At 38.3% G+C, this 20,444-nt stretch overlaps 1 protein-coding gene across 5 annotated transcripts in view; it reads left to right on the top strand.

Annotated features, from left to right (window-relative positions):
- Positions 1-20,444, top strand: part of MYO5A (myosin VA) — a 192,451-nt gene that overhangs the window by 48,657 nt on the left and 123,350 nt on the right. For all 5 annotated transcript variants that reach the window (XM_029950496.1, XM_029950494.1, XM_029950497.1 and 2 more), the window contains exon 2: positions 18,147-18,257. In XM_029950496.1, coding sequence (XP_029806356.1) covers positions 18,147-18,257 — 111 coding nt within the window. The remainder of the gene's footprint in view (positions 1-18,146; positions 18,258-20,444) is intronic.

The following is a 20,444-nucleotide window of genomic DNA, read 5'->3' as shown; positions in this document are numbered from 1 at the left end:
ATTTGTCCTGACTCAGAGTTCTTACGTGTTTCAGTATGGAATTGTTAGGGTATGGATTGTGTTGATTTCCTTTTCTCTCAGCTCTGGGTGTCCTCTTCCCTTTTCAACAGTTGCAAAGGACTCATGCTCACTCACAAAAACAGCCATTAGGATTAGGAGTTCTACTCTTTCCCAGTTCAGTTTCTGCTTTGTGATGCCATGAAGAATGGAAGGTAGAGTCACAGATACTTGATTTATTTATGTTGGTTGTGTCTAAGCCAGTGGGGGAAACAGAGATGGTTGCTATATCCAAGAAACTCTTAAGCTCACAGATTCTGAGCATCCTCCCATTTATCTTTTTCCATATGCTCTCAGCCTGTGTCTTTTGTGCAGACACCACCCTGGCTCTTCCCTCTTTTGTGGTCACAAGAATATCAAAACTGTCCAGCCACTTCTGCTTTATGATGCCTGCATCTTCAAGTATGATGCTGAGTGAGCCATGTTCTTGCTGACTGTGTCATGTCCTTATAATTCTACTGATGTACTATATTCTGTTTCTACTAACAAAATGAACATACAAAATATGACCAACTTGAATAGCCACATACTCATACCTTTTTCTTGATGAAAGTTCTAGAAAATTCTTTCATCAAGTATTTCTTAAAAATTTTTTAAAAATGTTTTTTATTTATTTTTGAGAGAGAGAGAGAGACAGACAGACAGACAGACAGCACGAGCAGGGAAGGGTTAGAGAGAGAGGGAGATACAGAATCTGAGGCAGGCTCCAGACTCTGAGCTGTCAGCACAGAGCTCGATGTGGGGCTCGAACCGACTAACTGTGAGCTCATGGCCTGAGCTGAAGCTGGATGCTGAGCCAACTGAGCCACCCAGGTGCCCCTCATCAAGTATTTCTTGAATACCTACTATGTGCCAGGCCTTTCATGATCTGAACTCTGGGTATCTCTTGGGGTCCTCTCCTTTCTTGTTACCGTGATTCTAAACTGCTTGTATTCCTCACAAATATTTTATTATCTTTCATATCTTCACTCACTTATTTTATCTCTGTCTACAGAATGCTTCCCTCATTTGCCTGACTAACTCCTATTTATCCTTCTGTTACCTGTTTAACTTCCCACTCCTTTGGGAAGCCACTCTGTGCCCTATTTATTCACCTAACCTGGGTGATGTGTGCCTTTTCTGGGCTCCCATGCCACCTGTACATACCTGCACTTACCATATTATAGTGATTATATCTGTTAGCACCCTTGAGGAAAGGGGCAAAAAGCCTTCTCATTTTTATTTCTGCAGTTCTTAGAACAGTCCATGGTATAGAATTTATACATAACAAATACTTGTGGAACCACATCGAATCAGTCATGTCATAATGTCAGATAGAAAATATTGTAGAATCTATAGGCAATCCATAGCATTAAACATTGTTTTTCATTGCTACAGACCATGTACCCAAATCTCCAACAAGGATGACCGTAACATTTGTTGCAGCAATGTGTTGATCATAAGTTACAGGCACACCACCTGGTTTTTCCTATATGAGGGCTGACCAGGATTTTGGCATTGTGGAGAAATGTGCCTAAATCTAGTCCTGTCACAACCTCTGAAGTCAATCAATGGACACGATTATAAAGACTTAATATAATGAGCATCTATAGTATGTCCAGCCTACATTCTCTCATACATGGCTCTCATAGACTCTCCCAACTGGGTAGATGCCAGGGAGCCCAAGCATAAGCCTACCTGCCAGTACAGATGCTGTGTCTCAGGACCTAGACCTATGCCTAGTATAGAACTGGGACTCAGTAAACACTTGCTGCATGAATGATTACGTATGGTTTGACGCTTTGTAGCTCTGTAGATTTTGATTGTGCTAGAGGCACAGCTAATGGTTGAAGCTAAGGGGAGATGATGCTAAGGAAATAGTTTTCCTATGGGCCTCCTTGTACCAGTCTCCAATTTAACTCTGTCTACTGGGGGAAGAGTGTGGGAAACTGAGCTGTAATGAAGTACAATTTTTGTTCAGTCTTGATTTTGCTTTTCTCATGCCATTTGTGCAGCTGTATAATTTCTTACAGAACTATTAAGCCTGACAGAGAGAGAAAGAGAAAGAAATGTGAGAGAGGGAGAGAAATTCAGTGAGTTGGGGATCAAGGGGAGTGGGGAGGGAGAGAGGAAGGAGGTGGGAGACAGAGACTGAGAGACACAGACTGAGAGACACAGAGAGGCAGAGAGAGCTGGAATCAGAGGGAGCCAAAAAGAGTCTCAGATCTTGGGGCTCAGGGCAACCTGGGTCTGGTACTGTGTCTGGTCTTAGCCAGCTTTGCAGTCTAGATGTATTGCTCTTGGAGCTTTAAGTTTGCCATGAATGAAATGTTTGGACCAAATAATCTTTAACACTTTCTTTGTGGTCTGAATAGCTAGGGGTTTTCCTAAATTCTGCAGTGTTTGCTGGGTGAGTTAAAAGCTGAATATAAAATAGAGCAAATTGTAGATGATGTAGTTGAGGTTCTTTGAGTTTTAGCTAAGGACTCTGCAGTTGTTTGACAGGTTTCCATGGTGATTAGTATTTAGTTCTTATTTCTTCCTTCACACATGAAAAACAAAATAGACATGCTATAGAAAATGAAAAGAACTTCTTTTCTCTGTCATAATCACTCTTACTTCCTAGAATGAACTATGATTGATAGGGAGACAGACTCATGTATATAAAATGACAAATTTTGGGCATCTCGCTGGCTCAATCCAAAGAGCACGCAACTCTTTTTTTAAGTTTATTTATTTACTTTGAGAGAGGGTGCAGGTGCATGCATGAGCAGGGCAGAGGGAGAGAGAGCATCCCAAGCAAGCTCTGTGCTGGCAATGCAGAGTCCATTGAGGGGCTTGATCTAAGGTGGAATCAGGACTCAGACGCTTAGAGATTACTTAAATTTAAATAAGTAAGTAAGTAAATAAATAAGTAAATGACAGATTTCAACAAAGTGCCTAATGTTTTGAAAAGACTTTATTTTTTTAAAGAGCAGTTTACGGTTCACAGCAAAACTGAGAGAGAGAGGTACAGAGATTACTCTTATAACCTGTCCCCATACATGAATCGCCTCCTACCATTATCAACATCCTCTACCAGACTGCAATTGAAGAACCTCACTGATACATCATAATTACCCCAAGTCCATAGTTGATGTTGCAATTCACCCTTGATGTTGTACATTCTGTGAGTATGGAAAATGTGTCATGACATGTGGCCATGATTATATCACATAGGGTTTTTTCACTGCCCTAAAAATCATCTGTGCTCTTCTGTTCAACTCTTCCCCACTCTCACCCTGCAGTCACTGATATTTTTATTTTCTCTGTCTGTGATTTTGCCTTTTCCAGAATATCATATGGTTGGGATCCAATAGTATGAAGCTCTTTCAGATTCCTCCATGTGTTTTCATGATTTGATAGCTCATTTCTTTTTACTACTGAATAGTATTCCATTGTCTGGATGTACCACAGTTTATCATGCACCTACTGAAATGCATCTTAGTTGCTTACAAGTTTTAGCAATTAGGAATAAAGTTACTATAAACACCTGTGTACAAGTAAATACCAAGGCTTGTGATTGTTGTTTCATATGATAAGGGTATGTTTGATTTTGTAAGAAACCACCAGATTGACTTCCAAAATGGCTGTTCCATTTTGCATTTCCACAAGAAATGACCGAGAGTCTCTGCTGCTCCTCTTCCTTGATTGTGTTCCAAATTCTGGCCGTGCTAATAAGTATATAGTGGATGTCTTGGATGTCTTAATTTGCATTTTCCTGATGATATGTGATGTGGAACATCATTTTTATACTTATTTGTTATTTGTATATCTTTGGTAAGGTGTCTTTTAAGATCTTTGGTCCATTTTTAAAATAAGGTTATTTTCTTATTGTTGAGTTTTAAGAATTTTCTGTATATTTTGGATATAATCCTTTATCAGTTGTGTCTTTTGCAAATATTTTCTCCCAGTCTGACTTGTCTTCTTATTTTCCTGACATTGTCTTTAACAGAGCAAACTTTTTAATTTTAATGAAGTCCAAGTTATCAATTATTTATTTCATGGGTCATGCCTTTAGTGTTGTATCTAAAAATATATCACCATACCCCAAATCATTTAGGTTTTCTTCTGTGTTGTTATCTCTCAGGAATTTTATGGTTTTGTGTTTAACATTCTAGGTCTATGATCCATTTGAGTTTATTTTTGTGAAGTTGTAAGGTCTGTGTCTGGATTCCTTTTTTTTTTTTTTTTGGCATGTGCATGTCCAGTTATTCTGGCACCATTTATTGAAAAGACTATCTTTGCTCTATTATATTACCACTGTCTTGTTCTTTGTCAAAGGTCAATTGGCTATATTTATGTGGATCTATTTCTGGTTTCTGTCTTCGGTCCACTGATCTATTTGTTTATTATTATTATTATTTTTTTTTTAACCAAAACCACACTGAGCTTTATAGCTTTATAGTAAGTTTTGAAGTCAGCTAGTGTCAGTCCTCCAACTTTGTTCTTTAAGATTGTGTTGGCTATTATGGGTCTTTTGCCTCTCCATATAAACTTTAGAATCAGTTTGTTGATATCTGTAAAATTATTTCCTGGGTGTTTCACTGGGATTGCATTAAATCTGTAGATTAAGTTGGGAAGAACTGGCATCTTGACAATATTGAGTCCTTCTAGTTATGAACATAGAATATCTCTCTACCTATTTAGTTCATTGATTTTATTCACCAGAATTTTGTAGTTTTCCTCATAAACATCTTGTGCATATTTTGTTAGATTTATACTTCAGTATTTAATTTGGGGGTCTGGGTTAAAATAAGTAATATTGTGTTTATAATTTCAAGTTCCACTTGCTCATTGCTGGTAGTAACTTTTTGTGTAGTATGTTTAATGTATTATCCATAATTATACATACCTACATGCACATATCATCCATTCATATGCCAGGTTGTTCTAGATGATAGAGATGAAACAAAAGACAAAAATAGACAGGATGGAACTAACTGGGAGGAGAGAGACAAATGTCATGTCATAATTGTGTTGAGCACCCTAAAGGGGGAGGTTCTCAGTGCTATAAAGGTACACAGAGCAGCTGGAGCTGATTAGTCAGGGGGCACTTCTCAGAAAAAGTCCAAGTTGAGGTTTGAGAGAAGCCTAGTTGTTAATGAGAGAAGGGGAGGAGAATTCCAAGCAGAGGGCACAGATTGCGAGTAATCTTGTGGTGGAGAGAGAACTGAAAAAGGCCAGTGGAGTTGGACCAAAAAAACAAGAAAACCAGGGTTGTGTAGGAAGAGGTAAAGCAGGAAAGAAGGGCAGGGGGCTGTGCCTCTGTAGATCAAGGCTGGGCAGAGTTATCGGGCCTGGGGTAGAGGGGACAGTATATGGTTAGAACAGTCACTTTCAGAGACTTCTGCATAAGCTTCACTTCCATCACAGGTACAAACATGTGACTTTTTCTCACAGCTCTTTGCTACAAAGAAACAGTTTTACATCTCTTCAGGAGTGCACACACAGACTAATGGGAAAGAGCAAAGCCACACTGAGAGTCACGGCAGAGCCAGGCCCACTGTCTAGCTCTGATCTACCTTCCAAAGAGAGGTCACACAAAGGGTATCACTCATTCATGACTAGGCATAAAGATCAATGTTCAGATGCCATAGACTTTCAGCATTGTTTACAAAGAGTATAGAACATAAATGCAAATTCGTGATGGCTGAGCCACTCTATTATATGGATATATGAATACATATTGAACATTTATATATAGAATTATAAAATGATGCTGTTTTGCAACTTTTTTTTTTCAATTAATAGGATCTTTCCATGTTAGTACATACAGACCTACTTTATTCTTTTTTTAGTATTCCTTTGTACACATATACCTTAATCTGTTTATATGTTACTAGTTATCTTATTACATGAAATAGAAGTTGGGGTTCTGATTTTTTACTTTGCTTATCCATTTGGAGTGTCATTGTAACTACTGTATTGTAAATGATGGAAAATAATTGCATATGTTAAAAAATAGTGTTATATTCTAAAAAAAAATAAAGTTACAAAAAAAGCTTTTTATTAATATAGATGTGTATTAACTCTTGTGTTGTTTCTAAATTTTTACTTTTACAAACAATACTGCAGAACAACTTTGGAAATAATTATTAGTATTTTTTAGCATCTCATGGGGAAAATTTCTAGATCTAGATTTTCTGAGTCATGGATACACATATTTTTTAAACTTTGGGTTTTATTTAAAAAACAACACAAAAAATATAAAAAATATAGAAATAAAGTACAAAGTCAAAAGTATGCCTTCCTCCGAGTTTGATATGCCTCCCTGACATATATTTTAAACTGTAAAAGAAATTACCAAATTTCTGTCTTAAAACATTGTGCCTATTTATCTTATCACCAAGATATGAAAATGCCTGATTGTCTCCTTTCTTCCCAACATGTTATTATCAACCCTTTCAGTCTTTTCAAATTCCATATACAAAATTTAAGTTGTTTTAAATTTGTATTTTTAAAATCTTTTCTTATGTTTAATTCTTTTAAGTGGTGCATCTCTGAGTTGCCTATTTTCTTTTGCCTCTTTTGCTGCTGGGTTGCTTATCTTTTTGTTCTTTAATTTGTAAGAGTTCTTTATCCACTAAGGGAATTAGTTTGAATTTTTTTGACCAGTTTGTATTTTGACTTTAAGATATATTTTGCCACTTAGAAGTCTCTAAATTTTCTGTAAACATCTTTTGAGTCAACCTTTCTTCCAAATATAGGCCCTAGGTCAGTTTTTTCCAGCTAAAATTCAGCTAAAAGCATACTTAAAAAAAAAAAAACCCAAAAGGAGGGGCTGATGGGATAGTAGGGGAGCCTAGTAGTGAATACTACTTTTTTTTTTTTTTTTTTATGTTTACTTACTTATTTTTGAGAAAGAGAGTACAAGCCAGGGAGGCAGAGAGATAGGGAGACAGAGAATCCCAAGCAGGCTCCATGCTCTCAGTACCGAGCCCAATGCGGGCACAAACTCATGAACTGCGAAATCATGACCTGAGCCAAAGTTGGAAGCTTAACTGACTGAGCCACCCAGGTGCCCCAGGAATGAACACTTCCATTCAGAAGCAAGCCAGCAGGGTTCTTTTTTTTAGGTGACTCAACCAGCCTGCAAGGTGTCCCACTCATTTGCCCTTTCAAAGCTAGCTCACTACAGTGTCTCCCCTAACCTCTGGCTTCAACCTCGCTCTTATTTCCAGGGCAAGAATCTCCCAACCAGCTCCCAGCATTCAGGAAACAATACCAGCTGAACTGCCCTCCCAGCCCTGCCCTTAGGGAAAGCTGATGCCTGGTCCCTCCAATGCAAGCCCTATTTGCCTAATATGAATGGTGTTTTGGAAGCAATTATGTGTATAGTAGATGCATTTTGTCTACATACAAAATGTGAATGATAGTAGTAAATGGATAATTGGGGGAGGGAGAACAACTGATCATAAACAGAAGTTTAAGATGTGCTTTTGATGATGTTTAAAGAATTGCCAGTTAGAACTAGGCTATTAGAAATATCAGTCACTCTTTACCCTGCCTAAAAACCTTTAATGAATCCCTGTCTTCTGCAGTATAAAGGTCAAACTGCCTAACATGGCATGTGAGGTCTTTCACATCCTGGTTATAACCTATTTTTTAGCCAGCCAGACCATATCCTGAGCACATTTATTCCTCACATATTTAGTGAGTACCTAGTATTTAACAGTTATTGTTCTAGGTTCTGGAATTAGTGGTGATCCCTGCTCTTACAGGGGTTTCATGCTAGGTGGGAAGACAGACAATCCCAGGTAAGCAAAGCCAGGGTGGCCAAGGGAGGACTTTTCTGAGAAGGAGACATCTTAACTGAGACCTGAGTAGTGAGAGGGAACTGGCCATAAGGAGAGTTGGGGACTTAGGTGAGGATGGTCTGGGCAGCAAGCTCAGTAACAAACAGCATTGAAGTCAGAAGGTTTGGGGTGTTCTAGGCTGGCATAGTGGGAGCTCAGAAAGAAGACCTTCATGAGGTGCTACTAAAACTGGGGGCAGGGACTAAACCACACAGTGCATTGTTGATACAGCAGAAGAATTCAGATTAAGTACAATGAAGTGTTTAAATCTGAGGTTGGGATAGGGTAAGGGTACTGACAATACATTGTAATGATCTTTAAACTTTATCTCATTTATCTGCATAACAACTCTGTGCTGTACATATTATTTTTGCTGAAGTATAGTTGAAACAGTGTTACATTATTGGTTTCAGGTGTTCATCATAGTGATTCCATAAGTGTATGTATTATGTCATGCATACCACCATACAGCACAATTATAGTACCATTGATTGTTGATGTATGTATTATTAATAATCAGTTTTATAAATAAGGATCCTAAGAAAGAAAGTTGTATAATTTTCTCGAGGTCAAACAGTTGGAAAGTATTGGAGTCACTAGACTGTCTGACTCCCAAAGCCCATGCTCTTAACTTTGACTTTGGATTCTACACTAATTGCTTTATATTGTAAGTGAGAAAATTGAAATTCAAAGAGATTAAAAATAAGTTAGAATGAGTAGGAGGATAGGAGGCACTGTTCAAAAAAAAATTGGACCCATCAGTATGGAAGGATCAAGAATGAGTTTTTTATCTGGTGGAAGCTCAGAAAGCCATGAGGCACATGAAGAGGGCAACATGGACTTAATCATTATATAAGAACTTAGAGGCATCTTTTGAAGCTCAAAGAAATAGTTACAGGTCAAATAAAAGGAAGTACTTTTTACACAGTGGGTAGTAAGTAGAAGGAGCTGATTATCCCAGATACAGATTGAAAATAAAGTAAATTTAGAGTAGCTTTTATGAAGGTCAAACAGTGAGTTAGCAAAACAGAACCTCTTTTGTATGAAGAATACTAAAATACCAATGAAATTTTCTGTAGCAGAAGCTTAAATATCTAAGAAGATAGGTAAAAATTAGGAAGGGGAAATTTACTCTGTATAATAATAAAAAATGAAAGCAATTTTAGGTGTGTGACAATTTGGCAATATTTAAAATTTTTAGTTTTTTTTCTGTATTATGAAGAAAATAAACTCATCGATTTTTTTTTAAATTTAGAAACCATGGTCATAGAGAGGTACAAGAAAATAATGTCCTTCCTCAGTCATCACAGACCAAATGAAATTCTTATTTCCAGGGAAATTCATTTTGATCTTCTAGAAGGGTATGGTCAAGTCAGAGCTAGGACCCCAGTTTGACCTTTGAGGAAAAGTCCGAGGCACAAATTCTTTTATTAAAATTTTTTTTAATGTTTATTTACTTTTGAGAGAGAGAGAGAGAGAGAGAGACAAAGAATGAGCAGTGGAGGGGCAGAGAGGGAGGGAGACACAGAATCTGAAGCAGGCTCCAGGCTCTGAGCTGTCAGCACTGAGCCGGATGCAGCGCTCTAACTCATGAGTGACCTGAGCTGAAGTTGATACGCTCAGCCAACTTACTGAGCCACCTAGGTGCCACCACAATTTCTTTCAGAACCTTGGCTTGTTTGTGCTGCATTTGTGTTTCAAAATATTCTCTCAGGATATGCAGTTGGAGTAACTTTTGCTCAAAAACACATGTCTTTTATTTCATGAACTTTAAGAGATTTACACCTAAAATCAGTGACGATTTTGATCTTTCTGTTACCCTTTTGTCCTGTTGGTTCCTCTCAGTCCTATTGAGAACCGACAACTAGTCAATTACCAAATTGATAACTTCTTTATCAATTCAGTAATATCATTTTGCACCTGAGGGCTGTCACAGTTGAGGGAAAAGAGTGTGCTCTTTTTAAATTTTTTAAATGTTTTTATTTATTATTGAAACAGAAACAGAGCATGAGTGGGGGGGGAGGGGCAGAGAGAGAGGGAGACATAGAATCTGAAGCAGGCTCCAGGCTCTGAGCTGTCAGCACAGAGCCCGATGTGGGGCTCGAAGCCACGAATCGTGAGATCATGACCTGAGTTGAAGTCGGACGCTCAACCAACTGAGCCACCCAGGTGCCCCAAGTGTACTCTTGATCTCTCTAGAAGTTTGGGAATTATTGAGTCAGTATTTTATAACCTCAGTGTCTAATGATTTTTTCTTGTTTCGCTAGTAATAGTCTCACCATGCTGACAGTGCAAACATGGCCAGCAGCTCCTTGGGTCCAATCACTTCCACAGTTCTCTTTTTTTAGGGTAACTCTGGGGCCACCTGCCTTGTTGGTACTTACTATGCATTTAGTTGTGCCTTCCTATATATCAGATAAGTCCAGCAGTCTGTATTATTAGTCTAACCTGTTGTATATGCATTTAAAAATATTAATGTTACAAAGTGGAAATTTGTAGTTTTTTTAAAAAAACAGTTTTTATGAGGATTTTGTTGATCAAAAAAGTCTACTCAGACTACAGGCAGAGTGATAGGTAGCACGTAAGAGAAATGTGAATACATTTTCCTAACCTAAAGGCTATTCATATTTATTCATGTTCTGTTCTTCTTTTTTTAAAGTAAGTTCCTATTGGGAAATGCTCTTTCATTTAGGCAAGACAGCTTGTATTTTTAAGTGTGGATAACTGGGTTACTCTTTTCCATTCATGCTTGTATTATTACAATCATGCTTATTATTAATATTATTATTTTAATGTTTATTCATTTGAGAGAGAGAACATGAGTCGGGGGAAGAGGCAGTGAGGGAGGGGGACACAGAACCAAGCAGGTGCTAGGCTCCGTGCTGTTAGCCCAGAGCCTGATGTGGGGCTTGAACTCACGAATTGTGAGATCATGACCTGAGCTGAAGTCGGACCCCTAACTAACTGAGCCACCCACATACCTCTAATTAAATTATTTTCAAAACTCTTCTGTGACTTCTGCCTTGACTGACTCACTGCATAACAGTCCTTCACATTTCAAATCTGTGGAAGCTCTGTGGCCTCTAAAGACTTATCTGTTCATTAATTCATTTACTCAACAGACATCTCTTGAGTGTCTGTGTGCTAAGCACTGGGCCAGGTATGGAGATGATGTCAGTGGGTAAATCACAGATCTTGTCCTCAGGGAGGTCACAACCTAGTTAAAGAGGTGGGCATGTGAAAAGATAATAATAATAGAATATGGCAAGTGCATAGAGATAGAAACCAGATTTTATAGACAGTCCAAGCAGGAGCCCCTGTCTTAATGTGCTGGCCCAAGGAAGCCTTCCTGGAGGTCATAACACTTAAACTGAGTTTTTAAAGTGGGTCGTTGTAATTTTTAAAATTCTGCCTTTCTACAGAAGCCATATCATGAATGACCTGTAATGTGTTGTTAGCACCAGACCATGACTGTAGCTGGAAGTGTCTGTCCCCAAAGCTGGGAGCAAAGCAAAGGTATCCACCTGTTATAAATGGAAGGGAACTACTCACTGGTGCCTGCTTGTCTGTGTTGTCTCGTATAATGTATATGTTGTCCAATTCCTTCAAAACTTACCATGTTGAGACATTTTATTTGAAATTTAAAAATTACCCATGACTTCTTTCAGCACCAGATCATTTATCAGAATGATAGATATTCTGTGGGCGAGGAAGACATCTGTCTATATACACAGGCCTGTAGATATTTAATATGATCCTTTTCATACTGTTCTCCAAATTGGGAGCAAGTGTTGAAAATAGTAGGAAGGTGTGAGTTTTGCTTATTTGGGTAACTTTGGGCACAATCAGGAAAAATTGATTTATTTGAATTATGTCAGTCTTATTCTTCCTTATACATTCTAAACATCTTGAAGTTGGAGATCACTCTGGGTTTGAATCCTCTCTGTCATTTATTAGCTGAGTGACTTTCTGGCCAGTTGTTTAACTTTGCTCAGGCTGTTGAATGAGGAACCTCTTTAATAATAACAATTATAAAGAATATTGCAAGAATTAAGTAAAAGTAAAATTAGGTGTTTTCATCCTAGTGAAACAAAGTCCTTCTAATGAAGGACCTCTTTAATAATAACAATTATAAAGAATATTGCAAAAATTAAGTAAAGTAAAATTACGTGTTTTCTTCATCCTAGTGGAACAAAGTCCTTCTAATGAAGATGATCAATATCATTCCTTTCTTTTTTGGTGATTGTTTTAACTTTGATTATTTTTCTTATTTAAAATTTTATAATTTATCCTCCAATACCACTAGCTGATTGTAGACAGAAATAGTAATTTTTCTTGATGTGCATATGAAGACTGTGCTTGTAAAGTGAGACCTAGTTCCAAAAATAATCTTTACAGAAATGTTAACTGCAGTGTCTAAAAATACTCATTCCAAAGCTCTACCATCTCATGCAAATTTCTAGAGAAACAAGATTATTTAACTTTACTTCTTGATGGTAATAAAACATATCCATTAATTTGAAGAGTTGTTTCTCTCACGAGATTAAAATCATTTCAATGCCTGCTGGAAGCTGACAAATTCAATTTACTTTTAAGTCATGCACATTTCATAGTACATGCATAGTAACTTCAAGAGTAAGAAAAAAATTAAAAGTCTTAAATCTACTTTATCATTTTGTTCATTTATAGAAGTAAGTTAACCTGGAATCATTGGAATCATTAATTTATTAAAATTTTAGTCTTTCTCATCCTCAGGTGATTTTTTGCTATTATTTCCTCAACTCATTTTGGCAGGGTCTCATTCTCCAGTCAGAGCCAAGTGGAATACTACGGAATGAATGCCAGGCTGATTACTGTGGGTTTGACACATTATCTTAGATGAAACATTCTTATGTCTCACCTGGTGACATGGACCAGTTTAATAGCTGTTTCAATTATGATACCAAGAGGAACAATTTTGGTTTGGGGGAGGAAGGTTTCTTCTTAATAAGAGATGCTGTTTGAACAAGGGGTGACAGTGGTAAAGTGGAAAGAATGTTTGACTTTTAGAACAGACAAAGACTTGAACCCCAGCTCTACCACTTTTCAGGTGTGAGCCTTAATATCTATTACAATGGGTTAGAAATGGGGTCATGGTGATGATTGGATGAAATTATGTATGTAAAATATCTAGGCCTCTTACTGACACAGAGCTGTCATTCCTCACAGTCTTTCTCAAGTTCCACGAAGCGGGGTTGGTGTTTGTCATTTCACTCACCAGCAGAGTTGTTCTAGAGCCGCAGTAGGCACACAGAACACTCCTGCTCTTTACTTCCAGCCCTATCCACGGTGCACCATGTGGTCACTCCCAGCCCCCTTTTCTCTTTCCTCCCATTTTAGTGTGACCCTTCCCCTGCTCTAATGCTCTGGCTTCACTCGGCTGCTCCAGCGGATGGCCGGTGGAAGTGGCCGTCACCTTCTGAGTGAGGAATTTGTGGTAGGGTTGGGAGTGCGACTGTCTGTTCTAGAAGTGAGTAGTAGCTTCCACTTTAAACATATGAATTATAAAGGGATAGAGACACAAGTTTTAGGGGGATGGGGAAGGAAAGAATACTTTTTTACTAATCTCCCTATATATCTGGTTCTTTTTCTTTCTTATTACACCATGATTTTTTACATAACTATCTAATGTTGCTTGCATTGTTCTCTATTTCTGGAAATTATAGACCTTTCTAGATGATTCTGAGAGCCTCTTGCCAATACTTCTTTTAATCTGCCCTTTTAGAGTATAATGACTGAGGGCAAGAACATTCCCATAGCAAAGCGTTGTTCAGAAATTATTATAGGCCCTGTATTAAGTGCTGAAGAGACAAAGATGGATGAGAGACACCCATACCCTCAGGGAGCTCACACTTGCTGAAGGGAGGTTAGGCCTGCAGAGTTACCATTTAGTAGGATAAGAATTCTCATGGAAGACTGTGTGAGGAAATGGGGACACTGAGAATAGAATGCCACCAAGTGATGAGGAAAGCCTTCTTCAAGGTGGTGGTACTTTAACACAGATACGAGTGATAAATAGGAGCATGCTGGCTCAAAGAGGGGAAGGATTGTGTTCTAGAGGTTGTTCTATTTTGCCAAGCTGTGTATGATTTAATAGAGCAGCTAGGAAAGATGTGTACATGTGCCATATGAAAAGTGAGCAATGTGTGTGGGGAGGAGAATCACATGGGTCAGATTTTTGGGGATTCGGGGACTGGTTATTTACTTTGTTAGTGCTTTTGGTCTTGTTCCCAAAGTGTCTGAGGCATCAGAAAAACTGCTCTTGGTGCCCACACCTCGGAGTTCCTTGACTGACAAAATGCAAGTTAGCAAAATTTCTCATGAGTCATCTGCATTATTCAGGAAGCTCTTGAGTGTTGTCATTGTGGGAGGCTATGAAAAGAAAAGAAAGATGGCTGGTGCCTCTGTCTGTGCGCAGGGGCGGGAGCGATGCCGAGAAGGCCAGAGGGCTGTGCTGGGCTGAGCCAGCACTGTCTGTGCCCCTCTCTGGCAGTGCAAGCACGTCCCCTGAACCATCTTCCCAGTGCTCTTCCGTTAGTCTCTGTCAGTCCTGCCTCATCATGGTCAGGCAGGCCTGATTCAACTGTACTGTAGGACAGATGGTTTTTATTTTCCTTGTGAGCTGTTATGCAAGTCAAATCTGTGTGTGTGTTATTTACTCAGATTTTGCCTGTTATAAAATTTAGCACATCTCCATTTTGTCCTTACTCTCCTTTCTAATCAGGCATTCCTTTGAATTGTCATTAATCTTCTTTGATGTGTTTACATTTTAACATTATCTATTTTAAGCATCTTTATCTTTTCTTCATCTCCTCCAGGGTTGGTTTTTGTTTTGTTTTGTTTTGTTTTGCTTTAGTCACAGTACCTCAGATGCTAAATCTTACTTTCCCTCCTCCTACCTGTTCCTACAGCAGTGTTTTCTCTGCCCACTAATTCATGAATCTCTCTTCTCTTAGTCTCTCTTATCCATCGCAGCTGTGCTTTGTGGCTTCTGGAAAAATCCTGGGGTAGGCCTGTGAAGTTTGCCTTTGCCACGTCTCATCCTCTCACCCCAGTTCTCCCATTTCTTTTCCCCACCTTGTCCTAACTCTGTCTTAAATAAAACCAGCATAAATGTGCAGCTTACCAAACATGGGCCAGGAACTTGGCCAGCCTTAGAGGGGATTCCAGGATGGCTCTAAGGAGTATATGGTCTGGTGTGGGAGGTAGATACGTAAAGAACAAAGATAAGGTCTGAAGTACGGTAAGATTTTTGAAGGGCTTACAAGATAATGAGAGATAAAATTAGAGTAGCGTGAGTAGGAAAGGGAATGAGGAGCATGGCAGGAGAGCTTCACCATCTACCAGCTAACTATGACAGAGCAGAGCTGCATGACAGTGGACACTCCTTTTCTTGCTGGGAGCTGTGTTCAGTCTGACTCACTTTGGCCAAAGATATCTTTTGCTAACTGCTTCTGTTTCACCAGGAAATTCTAAACAGACTTACTGGGTGTGTGTATCCACCCCAATGTGTGATTCCTGCCCAACTCTTGCTACTGTGTTTCACTTGTAGGTTTCTCATATGGTCTCCGGGCCCTGTCTTCCCACTGGATGTGGCTGGACAGGTTTAGTCCTGTGACTCAGAGCTGCTCTGTGTATTCTCCTTGGGGGCCTCGGGCAAAAGTAGAGAATAGGGTTGGAGGTGACACAGGCCATAGGAGGGGGCATTGTCAGGTTGGCATTTCTCTGTTTCAGCAGCTAAGGTATATGTATACCTCCCAGACTGACTCAGTTCTGGTATAGTTGTTTTTGCAGGCTCACCAATCTCCTTGGTTAAGACAGAAAAGAACCATAAAAAGACAATGGTAATAATAGACTGAGTTCTGACCTATTTTTCCTTGGATACTTTCCCAAGACATAGAGATAGGATAATGGGGAATTTGTTATCAGGGTGTTGTTTGGGGTTTAAATATCTTCCTGTGGTGAGTGTAAGGGCCTTAGCCTCCCTTAACTATCTGCAAGTGTTGTTAACACCTAGTTTTTGGAAATCTAGCCTTTGGCAAAGCATGCACTCAGTGTTTCTAAAACACTTGTGGAAATCTGAGCTGGAACTTGCTATTGACAAGTAAAAGGAAGGTGCTTCTTTCTAGATTTAGGTGAAAATCTCCTCATGTTTGGAGCAGGTCAGTGATACTGCAAACACAGTTGGACCCATTTTGCTTTTTTGTGCTTTCATCAATCAGGGTAGTGCATGATTTCATGACTCTGAATCTAATATATTGCATATCTCTTATGGAACCAGTAAATCCTTTCAAGAGAAAGTTATAGAAATACTGCCTTTCTAAAGTGAGTTTCAGAGTCAGAGTAGTTAGTACACAGAAATCTTTATTGAATGAATAAAATTTTAGTAAACCAGACAGCTGTTAGTTTATGGACTGTGTGGGAAGAAAGCTGTAAAGCAATTTTTAGTAACGCATTTGACATAGAACATTAACAATAACTTCTTATGGAATACACACTTGGTAACAATCTCAACCTGTACTTCTATACTGGCGTATGCTTTTCACAAGGTTTCTATGTATGAAAGCCCTTGAGATTATCTAAATGAGTACTGCTGTCATCTCCATTTTACAAATGCCTGAAATAAAGGCTAAAATGCCAGTCTGATAGTCCTGGGATTAGAACTCATAACTTAGTTCAGTACTCTTTCCTTTGCAAACTGTTCGGACAAAAAGTTTGCATGAGTCTGTGATAATAAGAGAAAAGTAAAGCAATGGGTAAGTTCTTTTTTTTTTTTTTAACCATACTGCTTTTATTCAATTTAAGATGCCCTTTATTCTGAGATTCTTCTGTTACGTACTAAGTACCCAGCTATGAACCAGCTATGTACACAGGCCCTGGGGATAGTGTTGAACAAGGCAGACGTGGAGCTTATATTCTAACGAAGGAGAAATAATAAGTAAACAGTAATGTAACAATAACTAAGTTCAGGTAGTCTTAGAACTCTGAGGAAAATAAAGTAGAGAAAGGATGCTGTTGGTGGTATTTTTATATGTGATATATTCCTGATAATGACCATTAATGCTTAATGTATATGATGTTTTTAAGGAAGATTCCTCCCTGAGGAATCCAAGCAGTCATAAAACATTTCTTCAGTGTGATGTTTGGAGCATTCATTCATGTTAATGTATTTTTTTTTCTTTTTCTTCAAAACTGACCTCAAGTCCAAAATGGGCTTTAGTCCAGAGAGTATCTAGCTGAGGCTCAAGATTGGACGCTCCAGGAACCCCTGATGATTGATTACCATACCTTTCATGATATTGAGGCTATGGGAGTCAAACTTATTGCTAGCCAAATCTACCATTTCACTCATCTGTGTAAAATAATAAAGGCAAAATCCTAGACAACAGTGCTTTCTTATTTGTTTTTAAATTAGCATCAGAATTTTCTTCAGAGAAAATTCCAGATGCCCAAACTATATAACAGTTGTGGCTCTAAGCCTCAAGCTTACTCTCCTCTTTTCCACACCTTAATGGCCCCTGAGGAATACTTGAGAAGCCACTAAGTCTTTGCAGAACACAGGATGAAAACCTGTGTTTTGAACCAAAGTTTTAAATTGTAAATCCTGCCATAAAAAGACAGTGGTGTTGTTGAAACTGGAAGAGCCACCATGCCAGACCTTCACAGTCATGTTTGGGGGTTTTTAAAAGTCTACATTCAATGAAAAAATGGATTTATATGTACATTTTTACCTAAAATTGTATTTTCAGGTAGCATTTACTATTAAAGCGAATTCAAACTTACATTTTTTAAAATGTTTATTTATTTTTGAGAGAGAGAGACAGAGTGGGAGCAGACAAGGGAGGGGCAGAGAGAGAGACACACAGAATCTGAACAGGTTCCAGTACAGAGCCTGACATGGGGCTTGAGCCCACGAACTGTGAGATTATGACCTGAGCCAAAGTCAGACACTTAAGTGACTGAGGCGCCCCAAAGCAAATTCAAACTTTAATTGTAGCTATTAATTCAGAGCATAAATTTCCCTCCAATTTTATTGATATAATTGACGTATACACTGTATAAATTTAAGGTGTACAACATAGTAAATTGATTTACATGTATTATGAAATTATTGTCATAATACACAGCATACCTTTTTGTATAATGTGGGCATGATGGCATTAAAATGGGGCTAAAATACTTTTTTTTTTTTTTTTTTGCTAGTTTAATTGGTTTTTTCTTCTTGCCTTCTAGTTTGCTAGAGTTTGGATACCTGATCCTGAGGAAGTTTGGAAGTCAGCAGAGCTGCTCAAGGATTATAAACCAGGAGATAAAGTCCTCCTGCTTCACCTTGAGGAAGGAAAGGTAAGAATTTTGCTTTTATTTGTTGTCATTGGCATAAAGTAAAGGGAATTCAGAAGTAGGAGTTTACTGTGACATACCTGACTTTAGATGGAAGTTAAATTTTGAATTAATCTAATATTTTTCTACTTACTAAATTAAAAAAAGAAATATAGCAAATTCAATTTTCTATCACAATGGGTTAGTCAAAATGGCAGAACTATAAAAATCTGTTATTTGGTTATAAATTTATTATGATTAGGTTTAGATTCATATCTAATCCTCCCGAAGATATGCCTGTTTATTTTGTTTAGGTTAGCATTAATTATTTCACAGTGACTAAGAAAGCATTGCTTAAGGAGTCAGTCTGATATTTGATATTTTTTGCACATAATCATTTGAAAAATATTTACTGAGAAGCTCTTATGTATAAAGCTGCGAGCCAGCAACCAGGAAAACCTAAAACCAGTCGTGTCCGTATACTTTTCCTGTCTGCATTCACTGCATGGGTAGACTCATCTTGGTTGCGCCTTTTTATTTATTTTTTATTTTTAAATTAATTTTTAACTTTATTTGAGAGAGAAGGGCGGGCATGAGCACGAGTGTGGGGGAGGCACAGAGTGAGAATCCCAAGCAGGCTCTGAACTACCAGTGTGGAGCCTGACACGGGGCGCAAACTCACAAACCATGAGATCATGATCGGATCCAAAACCAAGAGTCAGATGCTTAAATGACTGAGCCACCCAGGCACCCCCATTGTACCTTTTTAATCTCTCCACTGCATTTGGTAACGCATATCATACCTTTTTCTTAAAAACTTTTATGACATTCATTTTCTTTAAACAACTTATAGTCTAGCCAGGGAAACTAGATACATGAAAAGTTATGTAAACTGTAGGATCTAAAGAGTAGTTCAACACCACAATACTAAAGATGTAAAAAGATTATGATGAACTATTACCATATGAGTATTACTATCCCAACAGTTAACTTGTACTGAGTGCTTACTATCTGCCAGGCATAGTTCTAAGTGTTTTATTTGCACTAACTCACTTAATCCTCACAATAATCCCATGAAGTGGGACTGTTGTTATTACCACTTTATAGATGAGGAAACTAGGCTCAGAGAGATTGCTCAAGATTATACAACTATTAAAAATGAAGCAGGGATTTTAAACCAGAAGATTTGTCTTCCTGATTTATATTCTCACAGCTACTCTGCTATGTTGTAAAGAAAGATAGTAATGACTTTAGGATCCTTAAAAGGAAAATTTCATTATGGACTGCTTTGTCAGGGAAGGCTTCAAGGAGGAAGAATGATTTTGACTGGATCTTAAAAGATAGAATGTGAATTGACAAGGAAAAGGGGTAGACCGTATGAGGCCTGGAATGTATTTTGGAGATAGTAAATACAACAAGTTGACTGGAGCAGAAATTTAGAAAGGTATGTGTAAGTTCTAGGCTTGCATATTAGAGTATCTGCTAGATAGCATGTTGGCAAAAGGTGCTCTCTGACATCAATGTCAGGTAAGAGAAATAGATATATTTATGAATGATATGGCACATGATATAATAAAAACAAGGAACAAAAGTAGAACAGAGCGGGGAGTGGTGAGATGGACTGGTGAAGGTAAGGGGTCAGAGAGGCAGCGTCTGAAGAATGAGTAGACAACGGGAAGTGCAATTCAGGAATCCAGAGAGCACATGCAAAGGCAGGGAGGCATGCACAGTGATGTGCTTTTGGGAAGCTACACAAGATCCATGTTGTTAGAATGTGACGTAAGAGTATGGGACTGGCAAGAGGATGGGGGGTGAAAACCAGAGGGCCTGGTGATCATGTTCAAGCTCTTGAACTTCAAGTGATATGCGATGGGGAGTAATTGTATTTTTAAACAGAGGAAGGATGCCTGATTTGTGTTTTAGAAAGGATTCATTGGTGGAAACGTGGAGGATGAGTTTCAGGAGAGCAAAACAGAGGCAAGGTTAGTTGGAAAAAAGGCAGGGAAGAATTAGGCCCCCTTAAGAGGGCCTTGAATGTCAAATTAGGGAAATAATTTATTCAGCTGCTCTGTGTTAGGCACAACATTAGGCAAGGTGAGCTATATTTTCTTATGTTAATTCTCAGAACAACCTTGTAGGTTGTTAGGTAGCATTATAACTATTTTCCAAATAAGGAAGCCAAGGCTCAGAGATACTAAGTAGTCTTGAGAT

Source organism: Suricata suricatta, chromosome 9 (assembly GCF_006229205.1).
Source record: "Suricata suricatta isolate VVHF042 chromosome 9, meerkat_22Aug2017_6uvM2_HiC, whole genome shotgun sequence".
NCBI classification, from domain to species: domain Eukaryota; kingdom Metazoa; phylum Chordata; class Mammalia; order Carnivora; family Herpestidae; genus Suricata; species Suricata suricatta.
Note: the sequence above shows the minus strand (reverse complement) of the source record. Positions and strands in the feature narration are given on the sequence as shown.